Here is a 24,611-nt window from a genome sequence, read left to right on the forward strand (position 1 = left end):
AGATTCATGTCTGATATACTCCTCTGTGATTCAGACATGCGGGAAATAGAGTCAATAATTAAATGCGGGAAATAGAGTCAATAATTAAATCACTAAACACTAAGGACTCTCGTGGACATGATGGATGGAGTGTCTAGCAGAATATTAAAGTACTGTGCTGCACATGTTAGCCCTGTATTTAGCCATATTTGTAATTTTTCCTTTAGGAATGGTCAGTGTCCTGAACAATTAAAGTACTCAGTAATAAAGCCGCTTTATAAAAAGAGAGAAAGGGAAATGTAGACAATTTTAGACCTATTTCTATGCCATCAGTGTTTGTTAAAGTTATGGAAAAGGCTGTGTATGTAAGGATCATTGATCATTTTATCACACACGATTTGCTATCAAATGTACAGTTCGGTTTTAGAAGGTGTTTAACAACTGAAAATGCTCTATTCTCTTTTCTCTGTGAGGTACTGGATGAATATGGGGAGTAGCTCACACGTGGTTCACCTCTTAGTTTAGCAACAAACAGCAAAAGATCATCCACAATGTTGAGAGTGGCTGTGATGTGGGGTCTGACTGGAGTACGGTCAAGGTGGGGGGGGGGGGGGGGCTGCCCCAGGGATCAGTGTTGTGGCCACTCCTGTTCCTTATTTATATAAATGACATGCCCTCTAGTATTATGCATAACTCTAAAATATTTGTTTGCTGATGACACTAGCTTGGTAGCAAAGGATGTTGTGTGCAACATTGGCTCAGTGTCAAATAGTGCAGTTCATGACCTAAGTTCACAGCTTGTAGAAAATAAACTAATGATAAATCACAAAATGGTTCAAATGGTTCTGAGCACTATGGGACTTAACATCTGAGGTCATCAGTTCTCTAGAACTTAGAACTACTTAATCCTAACTAACCTAAGGACATCACACACATCCATGCCCGAGGCAGGATTCGAACCTGCGACCGTAGCGGTCGCGCGGTTCCACACTGAAGCGCCTAGAACCGCTAAATCACAGTAAGACTCAGTTTTTACAGTTTCTAACACACAATTCAACAAAACCTGACATTCTAATTTCACAGAATTGGCATACGAATAGTGAAACTGAACAGTTCAAATTTCTAGGTGTTCAGATAGATAGTAAACTATCGTGGAAAGCCCACATTCAGTATCTTGTTCACAGATTTAATGTTGCCATTTTTACTATTCAAACAGTATCTGAGGTGATGTGTGTGTGTGTGTGTGTGTGTGTGTGTGTGTGTGTGTGTGTGTGTGTGTGTGTGTGTGTGTGTGTGTGTATATATATAGTTATAATAGAGGGAAACATTCCACGTAGGAAATATATATCTAAAAACAAAGATGATGTGACTTACCAAATGAAAGTGCTGGCAGGTCGACAGACACACAAACAAACACAAACATACACACAAAATTCAAGCTTTCAAGACACTGTCCATTCCATTCAACTGCTCTTCCAAGTCCTTTGCTGTCTCTGACAGAATTACAATGTCATCAGCGAACCTCAAAGTTTTTATTTCTTCTCCATGGATTTTAATACCTACTCCGAATTTTTCTTTTGTTTCCTTTACTGCTTGCTCAATATACAGATTGAACAACATCGGGGAGAGGCTACAACCCTGTCTTACTCCCTTCCCAACCACTGCTTCCCTTTCATGTCCCTCGACTCTTATAACTGCCATCTGGTTTCTGTACAAATTGTAAATAGCCTTTCGCTCCCTGTATTTTACCCCTGCCACCTTTAGAATTTGAAAGAGAGTACTCCAGTCAACATTGTCAAAAGCTTTCTCTAAGTCTACAAATGCTAGAAATGTAGGTTTGCCTTTCCTTAATCTTTCTTCTAAGATAAATCGTAAGGTCAGTATTGCCTCACGAGTTCCAGTGTTTCTACGGAATCCAAACTGATCTTCCCCGAGGTTGGCTTCTACTAGTTTTTCCATTCGTCTGTAAAGAATTCGTGTTAGTATTTTGCAGCTGTGACTTATTAAGCTGATAGTTCGGTAATTTTCACATCTGTCAACACCTGCTTTCTTTGGGATTGGAATTATTATATTCTTCTTGAAGTCTGAGGGTATTTCGCCTGTTTCATACATCTTGCTCACCAGATGGTAGAGTTTTGTCAGGACTGGCTCTCCCACGGCCGTCAGTAGTTCCAACGGAATATTGTCTACTCCGGGGGCCTTGTTTCGACTCAGGTCTTTCAGTGCTCTGTCAAATTCTTCACGCAGTATCATATCTCCCATTTCATCTTCATCTACATCCTCTTCAATTTCCATAATATTGTCCTCAAGTACATCGCCCTTGTATAGACCCTCTATATACTCCTTCCACCATTCTGCTTTCCCTTCTTTGCTTAGAACTGGGTTTCCATCTGAGCTCTTGATATTCATACAAGTCGTTCTCTTATCTCCAAAGGTCTCTTTAATTTTCCTGTAGGCGGTATCTATCTTTCCCCTAGTGAGATAGGCCTCTACATCCTTACATTTGTCCTCTAGCCATCCCTGCTTAGCCATTTTGCACTTCCTGTCGATCTCATTTTTGAGACGTTTGTATTCCTTTTTGCCTGTTTCACTTACTGCATTTTTATATTTTCTCCTTTCATCAATTAAATTCAATATTTCTTCTGTTACCCAAGGATTTCTATTAGCCCTCGTCTTTTTGCCTACTTGATACTCTGCTGCCTTCACTACTTCATCCCTCAAAGCTACCCATTCTTCTTCTACTGTATTTATTTCCCCCATTCCTGTCAATTGCTCCCTTATGCTCTCCCTGAATCTCTGTACAACCTCTGGTTCTTTTAGTTTATCCAGGTCCCATCTCCTTAAATTCCCACCTTTTTGCAGTTTCTTCAGTTTTAATCTACAGGTCATAACCAATAGATTGTGGTCAGAGTCCACATCTGCCCCTGAAAATGTCTTACAATTTAAAACCTGGTTCCTAAATCTCTGTCTTACCATTATATAATCTATCTGATACCTTTTAGTATCTCCAGGGTTCTTCCATGTATACAACCTTCTATCATGATTCTTAAACCAAGTGTTAGCTATGATTATGTTGTGCTCTGTGCAAAATTCTACCAGGCGGCTTCCTCTTTCATTTCTGTCCCCCAATCCATATTCACCTACTATGTTTCCTTCTCTCCCTTTTCCTACACTCGAATTCCAGTCACCCATGACTATTAAATTTTCGTCTCCCTTCACAATCTGAATTATTTCTTTTATTTCATCATACATTTCTTCAATTTCTTCGTCATCTGCAGAGCTAGTTGGCATATAAACTTGTACTACTGTAGTAGGTGTGGGCTTCGTATCTATCTTGGCCACAATAATGCGTTCACTATGCTGTTTGTAGTAGTTTACCCGCATTCCTATTTTCCTATTCATTATTAAACCTACTCCTGCATTACCCCTATTTGATTTTGTGTTTATAACCCTGTAGTCACCTGACCAGAAGTCTTGTTCCTCCTGCCACCGAACTTCACTAATTCCCACTATATCTAACTTCAACCTATCCATTTCCCTTTTTAAATTTTCTAACCTACCTGCCCGATTAAGGGATCTGACATTCCACGCTCCGATCCGTAGAACGCCAGTTTTCTTTCTCCTGATAACGACATCCTCTTGAGTAGTCCCCGCCCGGAGATCCAAATGGGGGACTATTTTACCTCCGGAATATTTTACCCGAGAGGACGCCATCATCATGTAATCATACAGTAAAGCTGCATGCCCTCGGGAAAAATTACGGCTGTAGTTTCCCCTTGCTTTCAGCCGTTCGCAGTACCAGCACAGCAAGGCCGTTTTGGTTATTGTTACAAGGCCAGATCAGTCAATCATCCAGACTGTTGCCCTTGCAACTACTGAAAAGGCTGCTGCCCCTCTTCAGGAACCACACGTTTGTCTGGCCTCTCAACAGATACCCCTCCGTTGTGGTTGCACCTACGGTACGGCTATCTGTATCGCTGAGGCACGCAAGCCTCCCCACCAACGGCAAGGTCCATGGTTCATGGGGGGGATTCGAGGGGTAGCTTATTGAAAATGGATGCAGTAGTATACTGCACGCCTTTCTACACAAGTGTTAGGAAGTCCGATCCAAATGCAGGTTTGATTTCTGCTGAGTATTAACCGAGTGACAGCTGCTTATTCTTGGGAATAAACTAATATTGTTAACAAGAAATGATATATATATATAAACAAAGATGATGTGACTTACCAAATGAAAGTGCTGGCAGGTCGACAGACACACAAACAAACACAAACATACACACAAAATTCAAGCTTTCGCAACAAACTGTTGCCTCATCAGGAAAGAGGGAAGGAGAGGGAAAGACGAAAGGATGTGGGTTTTAAGGGAGAGGGTAAGGAGTCATTCCAATCCCGGGAGCGGAAAGACTTACCTTAGGGGGAAAAAAGAACGGGTATACACTCGCACACACACACATATCCATCCACACATGTACAGACACAAGCAGACATATTTAAAGACAAATATGTCTGCTTGTGTCTGTACATGTGTGGATGGATATGTGTGTGTGTGTGTGCGAGTGTATACCCGTCCTTTTTTCCCCCTAAGGTAAGTCTTTCCGCTCCCGGGATTGGAATGACTCCTTACCCTCTCCCTTAAAACCCACATCCTTTCGTCTTTCCCTCTCCTTCCCTCTTTCCTGATGAGGCAACAGTTTGTTGCGAAAGCTTGAATTTTGTGTGTATGTTTGTGTTTGTTTGTGTGTCTGTCGACCTGCCAGCACTTTCATTTGGTAAGTCACATCATCTTTGTTTTTAGATATATATTTCCTACGTGGAATGTTTCCCTCTATTATAACTATATATACACACACACCTAGAAATTTGAACTGTTCAGTTTCACTATTCGTATGCCAATTCTGTGAAATTAGAATGTCAGGTTTTGTTGAATTGTGTGTTAGAAACTGTAAAAACTGAGTCTTACTGTGATTTAGCGGTTCTAGGCGCTTCAGTGTGGAACCGCGCGACCGCTACGGTCGCAGGTTCGAATCCTGCCTCGGGCATGGATGTGTGTGATGTCCTTAGGTTAGTTAGGATTAAGTAGTTCTAAGTTCTAGAGAACTGATGACCTCAGATGTTAAGTCCCATAGTGCTCAGAACCATTTGAACCATTTTGTGATTTATCATTAGTTTATTTTCTACAAGCTGTGAACTTAGGTCATGAACTGCACTATTTGACACTGAGCCAATGTTGCACACAACATCCTTTGCTACCAAGCTAGTGTCATCAGCAAACAAATATTTTAGAGTTATGCATAATACTAGAGGGCATGTCATTTATATAAATAAGGAACAGGAGTGGCCACAACACTGATCCCTGGGGCAGCCCCCCCCCCCCCCCCCCCCCACCTTGACCGTACTCCAGTCAGACCCCACATCACAGCCACTCTCAACATTGTGGATGATCTTTTGCTGTTTGTTGCTAAACTAAGAGGTGAACCACGTGTGAGCTACTCCCCATATTCATCCAGTACCTCACAGAGAAAAGAGAATAGAGCATTTTCATTTGTTAAACACCTTCTAAAACCGAACTGTACATTTGATAGCAAATCGTGTGTGATAAAATGATCAATGATCCTTACATACACAGCCTTTTCCATAACTTTAACAAACACTGATGGCATAGAAATAGGTCTAAAATTGTCTACATTTCCCTTTCTCTCTTTTTATAAAGCGGCTTTATTACTGAGTACTTTAATTGTTCAGGACACTGACCATTCCTAAAGGAAAAATTACAAATATGGCTAAATACAGGGCTAACATGTGCAGCACAGTACTTTAATATTCTGCTAGACACTCCATCCATCATGTCCACGAGAGTCCTTAGTGTTTAGTGATTTAATTATTGACTCTATTTCCCGCATTTAATTATTGACTCTATTTCCCGCATGTCTGAATCACAGAGGAGTATATCAGACATGAATCTGGGAAAGGCATTTGCGAAGAAAGTTGTAATACATTGTGTGTTTTTGCTGACAACAGTAATGTGAGTAATATCTCTTACCATATCACCACTGAGCAAAATAATGTAAAATTAGGATAAGGTTTGCCGAACTGCCAGCTTCATGTGCAACTGAACTGTTCGTGTTTTCAACTTTGCTTATTTCAACCAGTGCTCAGAGTCGCATAGATGTAGAGAAGAAATGATAAGTTTTACTTACCAAATAAAAGAAGGAAATGCCAAATTCTGCCTTTGCCCCTTCATTATACTGATTAAGGCTTCAACATTGAAAAAGAAAAGGGAATGAGGGAAAACTTAACAGTAGTTGCAGACAAAGCAGAAAGATTAGTTTAGAGGATGTAGCAGGAGCAAGACCAATGCAAACAGTATTAATGGCATGTCTAAATGGGGGTAAATGATGTTTAACCACAAGGTGTGGATGCAAAAGACTATGGCATGTGACACAGACTGCAAATTTTACTTATTCTGTATTTATTACAAAGTATTTTCTCAGCAGTAATTCTATAGACGTTTAGGGCTGCTGTACAGGAACTGATAGGCCATCATATATTGACACTTATTTATTTATAATAAAGTTTTTCACTTTCATTGGAGCTTTCAAGTGAGCTGAGCAAAACATTGCATTGTCCTGGTAGATGCAATCACGCCAAGGAAAAACCAAACTGCACGTATGAGTAGATGTATATTTGTGTTAATCAATTGTGTCTTCCAGAATGACAAGATTGGCCAGGGAATGGCACAAAAACATCACTTGGTACTTTCACAAATTGTCTGGTTATCAAGATTTGAGACTTGAAGGGTCTTGTTTCCTGAGGTGGCAGCAAGCCACTATCAAGCTTTGCTATTTTGAAAGACACATCCTAGGAGACCCACACCAGTGCATCACATGTAATCTGTTTCACAGAATCATAGATAATTTCGAGTAAGACACTAGATCTTACAAATGATTATATTTCCAAATTATACTCACACTTCTTCAGTTATGCAAAACCTTTATTGTCTTCTTTAACTTCTCTTTTCTGAACCACATTAGAATTTATCATTTTGCAACCCCCAAAAATCTGCCGCCCTGGACGGCAGCAAGATTTCCTCCTGTGTAGAGCCGGCCCTGTTATAAATTTAAAAGAAAATCACAAACTTACCTCATTTGGTACTTTTACAAATTATCTGGTTATCAAGATTTGAGAATTAAAGGGTCTTGTTTTCTGCATGACAAGTTGCTTTGTTATCATAATCAGGCCTTTATTCTTCCTTTATGTAGACGTTGAGTAATAACAAGCAGCTTCTTTTTCTTCTCAAAGTAGCAACTTTTCTCCTAATATTATGGTGCAAGTACAACTACTATGTTGTTGTTGTTGTTGTTGTGGTCTTCAGTCCTGAGACTGGTTTGATGCAGCTCTCCATGCTACTCTATCCTGTGCAAGCTTCTTCATCTCCCAGTACCTACTGCAACCTACATCCTTCTGAATCTGCTTAGTGTATTCATCTCTTGGTCTCCCCCTATGATTTTTACCCTCCATGCTGCCCTCCAATACTAAATTGGTGATCCCTTGATGCCTCGGAACATGTCCTACCAACCGATCCCTTCTTCTGGTCAAGTTGTGCCACAAACTTCTCTTCTCCCCAATCCTATTCAATACTTCCTCATTAGTTATGTGATCTACCCATCTAATCTTCAGCATTCTTCTGTAGCACCACATTTCAAAAGCTTCTATTCTCTTCTTGTCCAAACTATTTACCGTCCATGTTTCACTTCCATACATGGCTACACTCCATACAAATACTTTCAGAAATAACTTTCTGACGCTTAAATCTATACTCGATGTTAACAAATTTCTCTTCTTCAGAAACGCTTTCCTTGCCATTGCCAGTCTACATTTTATATCCTCTCTACTTCGTCCATCATCAGTTATTTTGCTCCCCAAATAGCAAAACTCCTTTACTACTTTAAGTGTCTCATTTCCTAATCTAATACCCTCAGCATCACCCGACTTAACTCGACTATGTTCCATTATCCTCGTTTTGCTTTTGTTGATGTTCATCTTATATCCTCCCTTCAAGACACCATCCATTCCGTTCAACTGCTCTTCCAAGTCCTTTGCTGTCTCTGACAGAATTACAATGTCATCGGCGAACCTCAAAGTTTTTATTTCTTCTCCATGGATTTTAATACCTACTCCGAATTTTTCTTTTGTTTCCTTTACTGCTTGCTCAATATAGAGATTGAATAACATCGGGGAGAGGCTACAACCCTGTCTTACACCCTTCCCAACCACTGCTTCCCTTTCATGTCCCTCAACTCTTATAACTGCCATCTGGTTTCTGTACAAGTTGTAAATAGCCTTTCGCTCCCTGTATTTTACCCCTGCCACCTTTAGAATTTGAAAGAGAGTATTCCAGTCAACATTGTCAAAAGCTTTCTCTAAGTCTACAAATGCTAGAAATGTAGGTTTGCCTTTCCTTAATCTTTCTTCTAAGATAAGTCGTAAGGTCAGTATTGCCTCACGTGTTCCAGTATTTCTACGGAATCCAAACTGATCTTCCCCCGAGGTCGGCTTCTACTAGTTTTTCCATTCGTCTGTAAAGAATTCGTGTTAGTACTTTGCAGCTGTGGCTTATTAAACTGATTGTTCGGTAATTTTCACATCTGTCAACACCTGCTTTCTTTGGGATTGGAATTATTATATTCTTCTTGAAGTCTGAGGGTATTTCGCCTGTTTCATACATCTTGCTCACCAGATGGTAGAGTTTTGTCAGGACTGGCTCTCCCAAGGCCGTCAGTAGTTCCAATGGAATGTTGTCTACTCCGGGGGCCTTGTTTCGACTCAGGCCCTTCAGTGCTCTGTCAAACTCTTCACGCAGTATCGTATCTCCCATTTCATCTTCATCTACATCCTCTTCCATTTCCATAATATTGTCCTCAAGTGCATCGCCCTTGTATAGACTCTCTATATACTCCTTCCACCTTTCTGCTTTCCCTTCTTTGCTTAGAACTGGGTTTCCATCTGAGCTCTTGATGTTCATACATGTGGTTCTCTTATCTCCAAAGGTCTCTTTAATTTTCCTGTAGGCAGTATCTATCTTACCCCTAGTGAGATAAGCCTCTACATCCTTACATTTGTCCTCTAGCCATCCCTGCTTAGCCATTTTGCACTTCCTGTCGATTTCATTTTTGAGACGTTTGTATTCCTTTTTGCCTGCTTCATTTACTGCATTTTTATATTTTCTCCTTTTATCAATTAAATTCAATATTTCTTCTGTTACCCAAGGATTTCTACTAACCCTCTTCTTTTTACCTACTTGATCGTCTGCTGCCTTCACTACTTCATCCCTCAGAGCTACCCATTCTTCTTCTACTGTATTTCTTTCCCCCATTCCTTTCAATTGTTCCCTTATGCTCTCCCTGAAACTCTGTGCAACCTCTGGTTCTTTCAGTTTATCCAGGTCCCATCTCCTTAAATTCCCACCTTTTTGCAGTTTCTTCAGTTTTAATCTACAGGTCATAACCAATAGATTGTGGTCAGAGTCCACATCTGCCCCTGGAAATGTCTTACAATTTAAAACCTGGTTCCTAAATCTCTGTCTTACCATTATATAATCTATCTGATACCTTTTAGTATCTCCAGGGTTCTTCCATGTATACAACCTTCTATCATGATTCTTAAACCAAGTGTTAGCTATGATTAAGTTATGCTCTGTGCAAAATTCTATCAGGCGGCTTCCTCTTTCATTTCTTAGCCCCAATCCATATTCACCTACTATGTTTCCTTCTCTCCCTTTTCCTACACTCGAATTCCAGTCACCCATGACTATTAAATTTTCGTCTCCCTTCACTATCTGAATAATTTCTTTTATTTCATCATACATTTCTTCAATTTCTTCGTCATCTGCAGAGCTAGTTGGCATATAAACTTGTACTACTGTAGTAGGTGTGGGCTTCGTATCTATCTTGGCCACAATAATGCATTCACTATGCTGTTTGTAGTAGCTTACCCGCATTCCTATTTTCCTATTCATTATTAAACCTACTCCTGCATTACCCCTATTTGACTTTGTGTTTATAACCCTGTAGTCACCTGACCAAAAGTCTTGTTCCTCCTGCCACCGAACTTCACTAATTCCCACAATATCTAACTTTAACCTATCCATTTCCCTTTTTAAATTTTCTAACCTACCTGCCCGATTAAGAGATCTGACATTCCACGCTCCGATCCGTAGAACGCCAGTTTTCTTTCTCCTGATAACGACATCCTCTTGAGTAGTCCCCGCCCGGAGATCCGAATGGGGGACTATTTTACCTCCGGAATATTTTACCCAAGAGGACGCCATCATCATTTAATCATACAGTAAAGCTGCATGCCCTCGGGAAAAATTACGGCTGTAGTTTCCCCTTGCTTTCAGCCGTTCGCAGTACCAGCACAGCAAGGCCGTTTTGGTTATTGTTACAAGGCCAGATCAGTCAATCATCCAGACTGTTGCCCTTGCAACTACTGAAAAGGCTGCTGCCCCTCTTCAGGAACCACACGTTTGTCTGGCCTCTCAACAGATACCCCTCCGTTGTGGTTGTACCTACAGTACGGCTATCTGTATCGCGAGGCACGCAAGCCTCCCCACCAACGGCAAGGTCCATGGTTCATTGGGGGGGGACAACTACTATATAACATTATAAAGTTATACTTTATTGTTAAGTAGATCCTGAAAGCTGTTTTTGTTTTCAATGTGTATTGTGATTCGTACATGCTTCAAGTTGCTCCTTTGTGTAGGATCTACAGGACATGATAAGACTAATAAATATCCTTTGAAGCAAAATTTGCAAAGCTGTTCTCCTAGATAGTTTGTTTTGCTCTGTTGTATATTTCCTTTACAGTCTGAGTTTTTATTCCAGAACAGCCTGATCGAGATAGTCCCACAGATTCTCAATTAGGTTTATATCCGGGAAATTTGGTGAGCAGGGGAGTATGCTAAACTTTTCTTGGTGCTCTCTGCATTACGCACTTACGTTGCGAGCTGAGGCAAAGATGGCACTGTCCTTCTAGTACATGCCATCGAGCCAAGGAAAAACCAAACTACATATGGTCCCCGAGGATAAATGCATATTTGTGTTAGCCAACTGTGCCTTCCAGAATGACAGGATTATCCAGGGAATGCTATAAAAACATTCCACAGACCACAACACTCCCTCCTCCAGGCTGGACTCTTCCTAGGATTGTTGAAGGGCCCGTACACGCCAATGGCCATCTGTCCGATGGAGCATAAAACTTTCATCCAAAAAGGATTCCTGTCACCACTCGGTGAATGTCCAGTTGCAGCATTGAAATTCTAGCCTTTGTCACCAATGAACAGCAGTCAGCATGGGCCCATGAACCAGGTGCCTGGTGCAAAGACTCATATGCAGCAACATTTGCTGAATGGTCGTTGGGGAGATACTGTTGGTAGGCCCCTAGCTCATCTGGGTGTTAATTGCTCAACAGTTGCACTTTTATTTGCCCATATAGATCTCTGCAGTTATCGTTCAACCATCACTTATGACGTGTGGTGCGTAACTGTTACCTTAGCGTTTTGGATCGTGCCATTTTGCCCTATCCTGTATACTTTAACCACGGCAGCACGTAAACAGTTTACGGAATTAGCCATTTCGGAAATGCTTCCACCTTTCGTCTGAAAACCAATGATTGTGATCTTTCGGACATCAGATATATCATTCTGGTTCTGCATTATGACAATGACTGCACTGTTTTCCACACTCCCTCAACACGATTTATGTACCCTGGACTCATAGTGCTGTTGTCTGTGGGTGGTAATTGCATGTCTTAACATAGGCGGTGGTCACATTAATGTGACTGTTTGATTCTTTCTGTTTGTGTTCAAAACAATGGTTGCTTTCGTGAACTTAAGAGAAATGTGGAGGTGTGTGTGTGTAGTATCATTTGCTGACATCTACTGATCTACTGTTCAGTAGTTCTGAACTGGTTACGCACTTGACCAAAAATTTAATATGACATGTTGTTAGCCTTTCAGTTGCTCCATCCTCTTGGTGTTCTTGTAAATCCATGTTTCGGTTTCTGTTTTGTCTACAGTTGTTGGTTTCTCATGCATGGAGCTTGTGCAAGTTTGGATTAAAATTAGTGTTGCATTTTTAATTATCACCATCAGGTCTTTCTTTAGTAATTATTGTCATAACTTGTCCTTGTAGTGGTAGCAATAGAAAAAAAAAAGAAGCAAATTCATTTGCAGATTCATCTAGGAATTTCAAGTAAGAAAAAAAGAGAAACGCTACAAAATTGAAAGTGTCACCCAAGTAAAGATCAGTTCTTGTAGCGCTAATGTTGTTTAAAGTAATAATTTTTTGTTTTTCCATCATTTCACATTAATTTAGGAAGAACAAATGTTTTTGTAGATACCACTGATGTGCTGTTTGCAATTTTGTAATTGCAGTGTTTAGCTGTAGCCACCCTAAACAAATACTGCTCATCAAGACACCCATTGTTGATGGAAAGAGTCAGTTAATTTCTTGTGACAGATGAAAAGATTTTTAAAGTGGAATTTTACATGCCCTCTCACTAGAGCAGTTGCAAATTAGTCTACTGCGGTATTCCTTTTATCGCTGTGTATTAACACAAACAGGAAAGCACTTAGAATAACCAGTATTCCAGCAGCGATAACACCATGCTGACTGCTGATCAAGCACTGCTGTAGTACTGGTGATTGTAAATGTTTTATGTCCATATCAATACATATAGATAAATCAAATATTGCACTAGACTAATTTTAGATTGCTGTATCAAATGGGCATGTAAAGTCTGCTTTAATAATCATGTTGTTTGCAATTTGAAACAAAGTGATTCTTTCTGTTGACACTGGACATTGCATGAAAGATATAATGGGCAGTATAGTTTTGGGCTGATTCTAGCTACATATTGCAAAAACAAAATTGCAAATATCTGCTGTTTTGGCAGAGAAAATGCAGCTGATGACTCAGACTATAGAGGAATAGATTTTTTAAAGAACAAATAGCATACTGTATAAAACAGGATTTGGACAGTTTCTTTCCAGAGTTGTAAGACCTGTGAACCATATTGCCAACTCTTATCTAGCCTCAAAACACATCTATATGGTATAAGAGCTCATGCATTACCTTTCTGTTCAATTGTTTAAATGTCAGTATCATATAGTGTTTATTTATATAGAAGATCAGATTCAGACCTCTTGACTTTTGCTTGCAATTCACTTCATATTCTCAAAAACACACAGTATTCAGTTTGTTCATGAGTAAGGTGCTGTATTATTTTAATACATTTAAACAACCAGCATATGTTGTGTGCTTCTGGCATAAGGAGGATAATTTTTGTACTTGCTGCAAAATTTATATATTAATTTTCAGGCTGTGATGGCTGGCCGAATATCTGTTGGCCAGTTGTGGCTTGCACTTCGCCTGGGTGATGCTTTGACTGTGGCCCGCTGTAAGTTGTTTTTGGCGCTCAGTTTGATGCAACAGGGCAGACTGAGAGCTGCTCGTCAGCTTGTGCTGCAGCAATACATTGTTGCCAAGTCTGTGAAAGAAGTGGATCCGCGACTGAGCAGAATGTGCCAAGGGGTGTGGGCAAAGCTTCGGTATGCATACCAGCAGAGGCACAACAGAAGAAAATCCAAATCCCGACAAGCTTAAATGAATAGCAATTAACGAATTTATTCACACATCAGAATTATGAAACAGTGTTAGGATGCAAATTGTTACTTGCGTCATACAAAGGAAGATTTTACTACATGCAAGTGTTTGTATTAATTTCATTCCACATGTCACTAATTTTTTTATGACGGAACTGTGAAACAAACAACAAAATACAGAAGCTGTAGCTTCGTACCGATAAGAGTAAAAACAATTTTGCTGGCCTTCACAGTACTATGGTTGTGTTTTGTAACTGCAGGATAAAAAAAAATTGCACAGTAAACATAATGGTTTTACATATAACTTGTTGGTATTTTATATTCTTACATAGTTTCCTGAAAACCAAACTGATCCTAAATGGCAAACATAGCCAATAAACCATGTAAGTAGAATGTAATCTTGCTCATCATCAGAATTTAGTACCATGTGTACTGATTTCATGCTGTAAATGAAAGGATACTTCAAAGAAAAATTCCACCAAGAGTTATTTATTTTGGCATTGAATGTCCATTTACCTTGGATACACCACAGCGACTAAATTTATTACACTATGTAAATCAGCAAAAAACTGGAAAAGGGAACCTGATAAGACTTTTTACTGTGTATTGTTTGGAACACACAATTTAAAAAGTGTAATGATAAGTATAGAATTTTCCATTGACATGTAAAGGTAAGATTTATTTAGAACAATATAACGACACACAATTGTGAAATGTGCATGGTACTGTTCCTCACGAAAAGTAAATAATAATAAAACCTGCTGTATGGTAATTATATAATAGGAAACACGGCATAAGAAATCTTGCACTGTTAGACACTCTAGAATGCAATAATAGAAGATCTGAAGGGATCAGTGGAGGAAAGTGCTAATCCACAACAGCATATTTTCGGTTGCTGCATTTTACATGTATGGTTTAATTCAAAGAAAAGGATGTAAATACAGTAAGACAAAACAAATTAACAAGTGGACAGCTCTTTCTAGCTGTAAATATGGAAAAACTTGTTACGAGCATGTGGCACATTCAAAAACATTGCATAGTGTGACCAGACTAATCCTAATGAAATTGGGGGGTTAGCACTTTCTTTCATCTATCCATATACACGTTTATATGACACCGCCTTAGGGTCTTTGCTTCAATGATTTCACTGTTATTTTTTCTGGGATACACAATTGTATGCCTTTTACATGTCTGAACAAGTTTGTTTATTTAACCTTCACATTATTTTCTTTTTCTGTACATTTTTATTGTTTGAACAATTAAGTATATCAATGAAGAAAATTGCTTCAACACATCCATCTGTGAGCAATATCTGTGATAATTTCAGAACATAACTATAAATATGAATCAAAACTTACTGTACATATAAAGGATAATATAAAATGGTATTTTACCTCAGGTTATAGCTATATAATTGCTAGTACAGAACATAGTCACCTTTTGAGTTACACAATATAAATTCAGAAATAAAATTGTATGATATATATTCGAGAATAAATGAAAAATTATAGCACTGGCAACAAAATTTCAAAACATTTCTCACCAATTACCAAGTAATTTCATGTTTCACCTTACACAGAGGAGCTGCATATATCTTGCAGTATAATTGCACTGCAGCATCAGATAATTTTTGAGACGAAATGTCTAGCACAATCTGATGCCCAAAACCACTTCCACAAAGGAACACTGACAAAAGCAGCGGATGACGGTTAACGCATAGCATATTTTTCAATGAGCTAATGTTCCCATGGGATCCCAAGCAGGTAAAACCACAGGTTCTTGCTCAAACACTTCAAGCACTTCTCGTGACACCAGTTTGCGGTCAACGACTATTTCAAGCACAAATTCCTTAAACCACTCTGCAGTCATCAAGAGGTACCCTTTCTCACCTCTGTCATCACCCCAAGAGTTTTCCACACGAAACTTTGTAGGCTTGCCATCTTCCTGCAAAAGTACTACCGTTAATATGTGAGTACATAGCTATATACGATAGGTGAAGGAGACTTAATAAATAAGCATCTGCTAAACCCACTCCTGTTAGTATGCCAATTGGACATTGAAGTAAACAGTTATAACTTCCTTGGTTATTTCTAAGTATAAATAAAGACAATAACACTGTAGTCATCAGAAAAAGAAATCTAGTTGGCCCCTCTCTAAACTTGTCCACAAATTGCACTCTCTCTTTACACACACACACACACTTTCAAATTCTGAAGGTGGCAAGAGGGGTAAAATACAGGGAGCGAAAGGCTATTTACAATTCGTATAGAAACCAGATGGCAGTTATAAGAGTTGAGGGATATGAAAGGGAAGCAGTGGTTGGGAAGGGAGTGAGACAGGGCTGTAGCCTCTCCCCCATGTTATTCAATCTGTATATTAAGCAAGCAGTAAAGGAAACAAAAGAAAAATTTGGAGTAGGTATTAAAATCCATGGAGAAGAAATAAAAACTTTGAGGTTCGCCGATGACATTGTAATTCTGTCAGAGACAGCGAAGGACTTGGAAGAGCAGTTGAATGGAATGGACAGTGGCTTGAAAGGAGGATATAAGATGAACATCAACAAAAGCAAAACGAGGTTAATGGAATATAGTCGAATTAAGTCGGATGATGGTGAGGGAATTAGATTAGAAAATGAGTCACCTAAAATAGAAGTAGTAAAGGAGTTTTGCTATTTGGGGAGCAAAATAACTGATGATGGTCGAAGTAGGGAGGATATAAAATGTAGACTGGCAATGGCAAGGAAAGTGTTTCTGAATAAGAGAAATTTGTTAACATCGAGTATAGATTTAAGTGTCAGGAAGTCGTTTCTGAAAGTATTTGTGTGGAGTGTAGCCATGTATGGAAGGGAAACATGGACGATAAATAGTTTGGACAAGAAGAGAATAGAAGCTTTCGAAATGTGGTGCTACAGAAGAATGCTGAAGATTAGATGGATAGATCACACAAGTAATGAGGAGGTATTTAATAGAACTGGGGAGAAGAAGAGTTTGTGGCACAACTTGACTAGAAGAAGGGATCGATTGGTAGGACATGTTCTGAGGCATCAAGGGATCACAAATTTAGTACTGGAGGGCAACGTGGAGGGTAAAAATCGTAGAGGGAGACCAAGAGATGAATACACTAGCACACTAAGCAGATTCAGAAGGATGTAGGTTGCAGGAGGTACTGGGAGATGAAGAAGGTTGCACAGGGTAGAGTAGCATGGAGAGCTGCATCAAACCAGTCTCAGGACTGAAGACCACCACCACATATAAAATATAAAAACAAAGATGATGTGACTTACCAAACAAAAGCGCTGGCAGGTCGATACACACACAAACATACACAGAATTCAAGCTTTCGCAACCAACGGTTGCTTCATTAGGAAAAAGGGAAGGAGAGGGAAAGATGAAAGGATGTGGGTTTTAAGGGAAAGGGTAAGGAGTCATTCCAATCCCGGGAGCGGAAAGACTTACCTTAAGGGGAAAAAAGGACAGGTATACACTCGCAAACACACACATATCCATCCGCACATACACAGACACAAGCAGACATTTGTAAAGTCAAAGAGTTTGGGCAGAGATGTCAGTCGAGGCGGAAGTAAAGAGGCAAAGATGTTGTTGAAAGACAGGTGAGGTATGAGCGGCGGCAACTTGAAATTAGCGGTGGTTGAGGCCTGGCGGATAACGAGAAGAGAGGATATACTGACGGGCAAGTTCCCATCTCCGGAGTTCTGACAGGTTGGTGTTAGTGGGATATCCAGATAACCCAGACGGTGTAACACTGTGCCAAGATGTGCTGGCCGTGCACCAAGGCATGTTTAGCCACAGGGTGATCCTCATTACCAACATCACTGCCTGCCTGTGTCCATTCATGCGAATGGACAGTTTGTTGCTGGTCATTCCCACATAGAATGCATCACAGTGTAGGCAGGTCAGTTGGTAAATCACGTGGGTGCTTTCACACGTGGCTCTGCCTTTGATCGTGTACACCTTCCGGGTTACAGGACTGGAGTAGGTGGTGGTGGGAGGGTGCATGGGACAGGTTTTGCATCGGGGGCGGTTACAAGGATAGGAGCCAGAGGGTAGGGAAGGTGGTTTGGGGATTTCATAGGGATGAACTAAGAAGTTACGAAGGTTAGGTGGACGGCGGAAAGACAGTCTTGGTGGAGTGGGGAGGATTTCATGAAGGATGGAGCTCATTTCAGGGCAGGATTTGAGGAAGTCGTATCCCTGCTGGAGAGCCACATTCAGAGTCTGATCCAGTCCCGGAAAGTATCCTGTCACAAGTGGGGCACTTTTGTGGTGGTTCTGTGGGTTTGAGGGGATGAGGAAGTGGCTCTGGTTATAGCCATGGGTACCAGGATGGCCCCCTCGTACGCCAACCTATTCATGGGTCACTTAGAGGAAGCCTTCTTGGTTACCCAGGCCTGCCAACCCAAAGTTTGGTACAGATTTATTGATGACATCTTCATGATCTGGACTCACAGTGAAGAAAAACTCCAGAATTTCCTCTCCAACCTCAACTCCTTTGGTTCCATCAGATTCACCTTGTCCTACTCCAAATCCCATGCCACTTTCCTTGACGTTGACCTCCATCTGTCCAATGGCCAGCTTCACACGTCTGTCCACATCAAACCCACCAACAAGCAACAGTACCTCAAGTATGACAACTGCCACCCATTCCACATCAAACGGTCCCTTCCCTACAGCCTAGGTCTTCGTGGCAAACGAATCTGCTCCAGTCCGGAATCCCTGAACCATTACACCAACAACCTGAAAACAGCTTTCGCATCCCGCAACTACCCTCCCGGCCTGGTACAGAAGCAAATAACCAGAGCCACTTCCTCATCCCATCAAACCCGGAACCTCCTACAGAAGAACCACTAAAGTGCCCCACTTGTGACAGGATACTTTCCAGGAGTGGATCAGACTCTGAATATGGCTCTCCAGCAGGGATACGACTTCGTCAAATCCTGCCCTGAAATGAGATCCATCCTTCATGAAATCCTCCCCACTCCACCAAGACTGTCTTTCCGCCGTCCACCTAACCTTCGTAACCTCTTAGTTCATCCCTATGAAATCCCCAAACCACCTTCCCTACCCTCTGGCTCCTACCCTTGTAACCGCCCCCTGTGTAAAACCTGTCCCATGCACCCTCCCACCACCACCTACTCCAGTCCTGTAACCCGGAATGTGTACACGATCAAAGGCAGAGCCACGTGTGAAAGCACCCACATGATTTACCAACTGACCTGCCTACACTGTGAAGCTTTCTATGTGGGAATGACCAGCAACAAACTGTCCATTCACATGAATGGACACAGGCAGACAGTGTTTGTTGGTAATGAGGATCACCCTGTGGCTAAACATGCCTTGGTGCACGGCCAGCACATCTTGGCACAGTGTTATACTGTCCAGGTTATCTGGATACTTCCCACTAACACCAACCTGTCAGAACTCTGGAGATGGGAACTTGCCCTTCAGTATATCCTCTCTTCTCGTTATCCGTCAGGCCTCAACCTCCGCTAATTTCAAGTTGCCGCCGCTCATACCTCACCTGTCTTTCAACAACATCTTTGCCTTTTTACTTCCGCCTCGACTGACATCTCTGCCCAAACTCTTTGCCTTTACAAATGTCTGCTTGTGTCTGTGTATGTGCAGATGGATATGTGTGTGAGTGCGCGCGAGTGTATATCTGTCCTTTTTTCCCCCTAAGGTAAGTCTTTCCGCTCCCGGGATTGGAATGACTCCTTACCCTCTACCCTAAAACCCACATCCTTTCGTCTTTCCCTCTCCTTCCCTCTTTCCTGATGAAGCAACCGTTGGATGCGAAAGCTTGAATTTTGTGTGTATGTATGTGTGTCTATCGACCAGCCAGCGCTTTTGTTTGGTAAGTCACATCATCTTTGTTTTTAGATATATTTTTCCCACGTGGAATGTTTCCTTCCCTCCCTCTCTCTCTCTCTCTAACATCCAATAATCTTACAGAAAGCTCACATAAAAATCTTTTGAATCCATCTTCAATTGTACTAATGTTGAAGTTTACACATGTGAATAAAACACACAAGAGCTGTTGCGTAAATGATCGGTCATTCTTTTGAGACAAATATAGTTCTGTTACAGATACTAGCAAAGCAAGTTATGTGTGTAATATAAATGCAAAAGCTGACATCACTGCAATGACATTAAATGTTATCCACCCCACCACATGTTCACGCAAATGATTGTGCTGGGACAGGCATTCCTTAATCTGTGACAATCTATTGGACATGTTGTTGCCACATTTGTCATACTGTACTAAATTATTTTTGAAGGGGAGCAATAATTAACTCTATAGGTTATTCCCATAGGTTTGTTATCTAACAGTACCAAAGTTCTTCTCACATTACTATTCGAAAAAATTATGTAGTAATCCCAAAATATATCAAGTAAGTTGCAGCACACTGCTACTTCAAAAATGAAATACCACATTGCTCATTAAATATTGGCACTGATATGGAATACAATCCCTAAGTTGATGAAATGCATCTTTGCTCAGGGTTTTTACGACACTGTTAATTCCTGGGTAGAATACAGTGAGTAATATATTTGAGATATTGATATGTCAACAGATGTTTCAAACAAAAGGATATTGCAGGAGCCGAGAATGTGCTGCCAGACTAACTCCCATCTGTGCACAGTTCAGGGAAGCTGATGATGGAGGGAGGATCCAGATGGCCAGGTTGCGAAGCAGAACTGAAATCCAGAATGTTAGTTCAGCTGCATGTTGTGACACACGGTGGTCTGCTTAGCTCTCGGCCACAGTTTGGTGGTGGCCATTCATCCTGGTGGGCAGCTCGAAATACCCTGAGTAGTGAGAGGGTGTAGTCATACAATAACAGGAGTAAGTGTCTTTAATGTGCTGAGTATCAAATGGGAAAACATCACTGGCATTATGGATAAACTGCCTTGGAAAGTAATATAGAAAATTGCCACAAACGATTAGACATACATCACATATGTGGAAAAACAAAAGTTGTAGATATACTAGTTAGAAACAAACCCAATCTTTTTAAGAATGTTATGAATAATAGAGAACCCTGATACTATTACAGGAACAAACAACTTTTTTTTGGGGGGGGGGGGGGGGGGGTGAGAACATTAGGCAAGTATGTGTCATGAACAGTGACTAAGTTGCAAATTGAGAACATTTAGTTCAGATTTAGCAAAAATGCAGAAAAATTGCATTTAAAGCTGAAAGTTGTACCTAGTAAAAAATAATAATAATAATAAAATAAACTGCTAATACTCGTCTCAGTTTAATGATACAATTATGAAAGTTTTGTGAAAACTGACACTACTGCACAGAATGTGCCAGAGAAAACTTAACAGTAATTTGTGCATCAACAGGAAGGAATATGTGTGATGTCTAGAAGAAGTTTCACTGCCAGGATCATAGGTGAAGTCAATGAATGAAACCAAACCTTCCACTCAATTTCTCATGGGTCAATCTGGTGATGAAACTGGAAACAGCTGGCAGAAAGCAGAAATATTAAATATTATATTTAAAAATGTATCCACATATGAGTAAACTACCGTATCAATGCTGGATTACTGATGAGACTTACAAATTAAATATTTCAATATTAGCAGCCATGTTATTGAAAAACATTTAAGACTACTTAAGGCCAACAAAGAATCAATCCCTCATTGAGTTCCACTTATATTTCATATTGAATACAATGTAAAATTAGCTGTTACCACAGATTGTGTTTATCAACAATATTTCATGCAGCATATGGACCTACGTGACTAGAAAAGAACTTAATTTGTCATTCCTGTTTACACAAAGGATAAAATGTTGAATGCACATAATTACCGATCAATATTGTTGATGTCAGTCTGTTGCGGGACCACAGACTATATTGTAAGCTCACACACTTGTGATGTTTCTTGAGGAATACAAGCTCTCAGCACAGATTCAAGAAAAACACAGCTTGCTTTATTCATACACAATAGATGCAGGTGAACAGGTAAACCCTGTCTTCTTAGATATCCATAATGTGTTTGAACCTGTGCTACATCATCAACTACCAACCGATGTACGATAACATGGATTATCTTCTCAGATATGTGGTTATCACAGGGAATATTTCAATAATCGAATCTAGAATAGAACTGGATGGTGAATGTTCCACAGAAATGAAAGCAACATGGTGCACGCAAAGGAACAATAACAGGCCCTTATGTTTTCAATACACACAAATGATGTATCAAAGAGGATCAGCAGCATTATAGGACTGTTTGTTGACAACACTGTCATGTACAGAAAGTTCCATCATGGGACGATCATTAGGAAGATAGAGAGTTGCAGAAGACTTGGGCAAATATTGGATTAGAAGATTTGTGGTCAGCATCTTGACCATACCACATGGTACATGTACAAGACTTAGATTTGTTGGAAGGGGCTCTAGGAAAATGCATACAAGGTACTAATGCCACCAGTTCTAGACTATTGGTCCAGTAATTGGATCACATAGGAACAACAGCAGTCGTTGAATTAATCCACAGATGTGTGGCTAGAATAGCAACAGGCTGGTATAGCCCATATGATGATGCAACAGAAATGGTAATCGTTGGAAGAAGTTCTCACAAAACACTGTTAGGTAAATTAAGAAAACCTGTATTTGAAAATATCCGCACACACTCATTATGCTACCACCATTGTATATCTCGAGAAGGGATTGTGAGAATAAGATGAGAGAGACTGAAGCACATTCAGAGGCAATTAGACATTTTACATTACTCAATACCTGAATGGTATAGGAAAGAAAATTGATAATATTAGTATATTATTATGAAAAGCATAGTTGCTACTCACCATATAGCAGAAATGCTGAGTTGCAGATACGCACAACAAAAAAACTGAAACTTCCTGGCAGATTAAAAACTGTGTGCCCGACCGAGACTCGAACTCGGGACCTTTGCCTTTCGCGGGCAAGTGCTCTACCAACTGAGCCACCGAAGCACGACTCACGCCCGGTACTCACAGCTTTACTTCTGCCAGTATCTCGTCTCCTACCTTCCAAACTTTACAGAAGCTCTTCTGCGAAGAGCTTCTGTAAAGTTTGGAAGGTAGGAGACGAGAAGAGCTTCTGTAAAGTTTGGAAGGTAGGAGACGAGATACTGGCAGAAGTAAAGCTGTGAGTACCGGGCGTGAGTCGTGCTTCGGTGGCTCAGTTGGTAGAGCACTTGCCCGCGAAAGGCAAAGGTCCCGAGTTCGAGTCTCGGTCGGGCACACAGTTTTAATCTGCCAGGAAGTTTCATATCAGCGCACACTCCGCTGCAGAGTGAAAATCTCATTCTGGAAACATCCCCCAGGCTGTGGCTAAGCCATGTCTCCGCTGTATCCTTTCTTTCAAGAGTGCTAGTTCTGCAAGGTTCGCAGAAGAGCTTCTGTAAAGTTTGGAAGGTAGGAGACGAGATACTGGCAGAAGTAAAGCTGTGAGTACCGGGCGTGAGTCGTGCTTCGGTGGCTCAGTTGGTAGAGCACTTGCCCGCGAAAGGCAAAGGTCCCGAGTTCGAGTCTCGGTCGGGCACACAGTTTTAATCTGCCAGGAAGTTTCATATCAGCGCACACTCCGCTGCAGAGTGAAAATCTCATTCTGGGAACAAAAAAAACTGTCAGAAAATGAGCTTTCAGCCAATAAGTCCCTTGTCCAAGATATCTGTCTCAAACGAAGGTCTTGTTGGCTGAAAGCTTCTTATCTGATAGTCTTTTGGTTGTGCCCATCTGCGACTCAGCATCTCTGCTATATGGCAACAACTATCCTTTCATAATATTGTCACATTCCATCCTGAATTTTCCACTGTTGATAATATTGGTACAACGTATCCTCCGCCAAGTGTGGAGCAGTGGCTTACGGAGTATATATATGTATATGCAGATGTATGGGAGACCGCTGTAGAGGAGGCATACCTACATGAGCAGCATGTAACAACAATGTTTTTTGATAATGAAAAGACATTTCCTCAAGTTAACAGTATATCTCGTGGGAACATTTTAAGTATGTCAACTGCGATCAACAGCAAGTTGTCTGTAATGATAAATCTTGTGGAGTGTTATTTTTTTGTGGACAACTTCTCCATTTTCTGGAATGAGTTTTTCCATTTTCTATTCCACTTCTATTTCTACATCACCCTCTCACGAATTACTGCTGACCCTGAAGAGACTGGAAGAATAGCCTGCTGGAAAATACTGCACTTTTCTCTTCTGAAAAATAGCCAACCAACTTTCTGTACCTAGTACTGTGATCTCCATTACCTTTTAGTAGTGCTTTAAACTACTGACACTTTGTTGTGAATTATTCAGCAATCTGTCACTAGGATTTCAGTAGTTTTATCTGAGAGGGGCATTTCTCTGGGTCTCTTTGCAGCTTTGGATCTGGACTTAAGTAAACAGATGGTGCCACAGTGAAAACTGACAAGTTACAGTACGGAGGGGAATCAATTCTGTGGTGTATTTTATATACTCATACCTCCTTGTTATGTCCAATGCCTTTACTGAGAAGCTCATATCTCTTTCCACAGTCAATCTGCCACTTGTACTCCACGAAACATGATCAGTATTTCAGTTTTGTCCATTCTCTCTCTCTCTCTCTCTCTCTCTTTAATTCAGAGAAAGCTTCTTGCACAAGTGATTTTCTGATTAGAACATGTCTGTCAGACTTCTCCTACATATTGAATATAATTCATTCTCTTTTTCTTCTTCTTCTTTAAAATATTGTTAAAATGTTAAGTAAAACCATATGTTTGATTGTTCTCCTTAGTTGACAAGGCCATTTGAATGCAAAATATTTAACCAACTTACCAATTTACTTTCGTATTATAATAAAACATGAAAAGATGGTTGTGTTTCCCTCTGACAGTACACCTAACCGATATAATGGAAATATTTGCCTGGGTCAGAAAATGTCTGTACCATCCCTCCACATAATGCTTACTTT

At 40.4% G+C, this 24,611-nt stretch overlaps 2 protein-coding genes across 3 annotated transcripts in view; one reads left to right on the forward strand and one right to left on the reverse strand.

Moving 5' to 3' along the window:
* LOC126419171 (uncharacterized) overlaps positions 1-15,077 on the forward strand; it is a 75,964-nt gene extending 60,887 nt beyond the window's left edge. Inside the window, exon 3 of the mRNA XM_050086299.1 lies at positions 13,362-15,077. Coding sequence (XP_049942256.1) covers positions 13,362-13,646 — 285 coding nt within the window. The 3' untranslated portion in view covers positions 13,647-15,077. The remainder of the gene's footprint in view (positions 1-13,361) is intronic.
* The window catches only part of LOC126419170 (bleomycin hydrolase), a 111,641-nt gene continuing 101,856 nt past the window's right edge, over positions 14,827-24,611 (reverse strand). For both annotated transcript variants that reach the window (XM_050086298.1, XM_050086297.1), the window contains exon 9: positions 14,827-15,589. In XM_050086298.1, coding sequence (XP_049942255.1) covers positions 15,374-15,589 — 216 coding nt within the window. In that variant the 3' untranslated portion in view covers positions 14,827-15,373. The remainder of the gene's footprint in view (positions 15,590-24,611) is intronic.

The sequence above is a fragment of the Schistocerca serialis genome, chromosome 9 (genome assembly GCF_023864345.2).
Source record: "Schistocerca serialis cubense isolate TAMUIC-IGC-003099 chromosome 9, iqSchSeri2.2, whole genome shotgun sequence".
NCBI lineage: Eukaryota > Metazoa > Arthropoda > Insecta > Orthoptera > Acrididae > Schistocerca > Schistocerca serialis.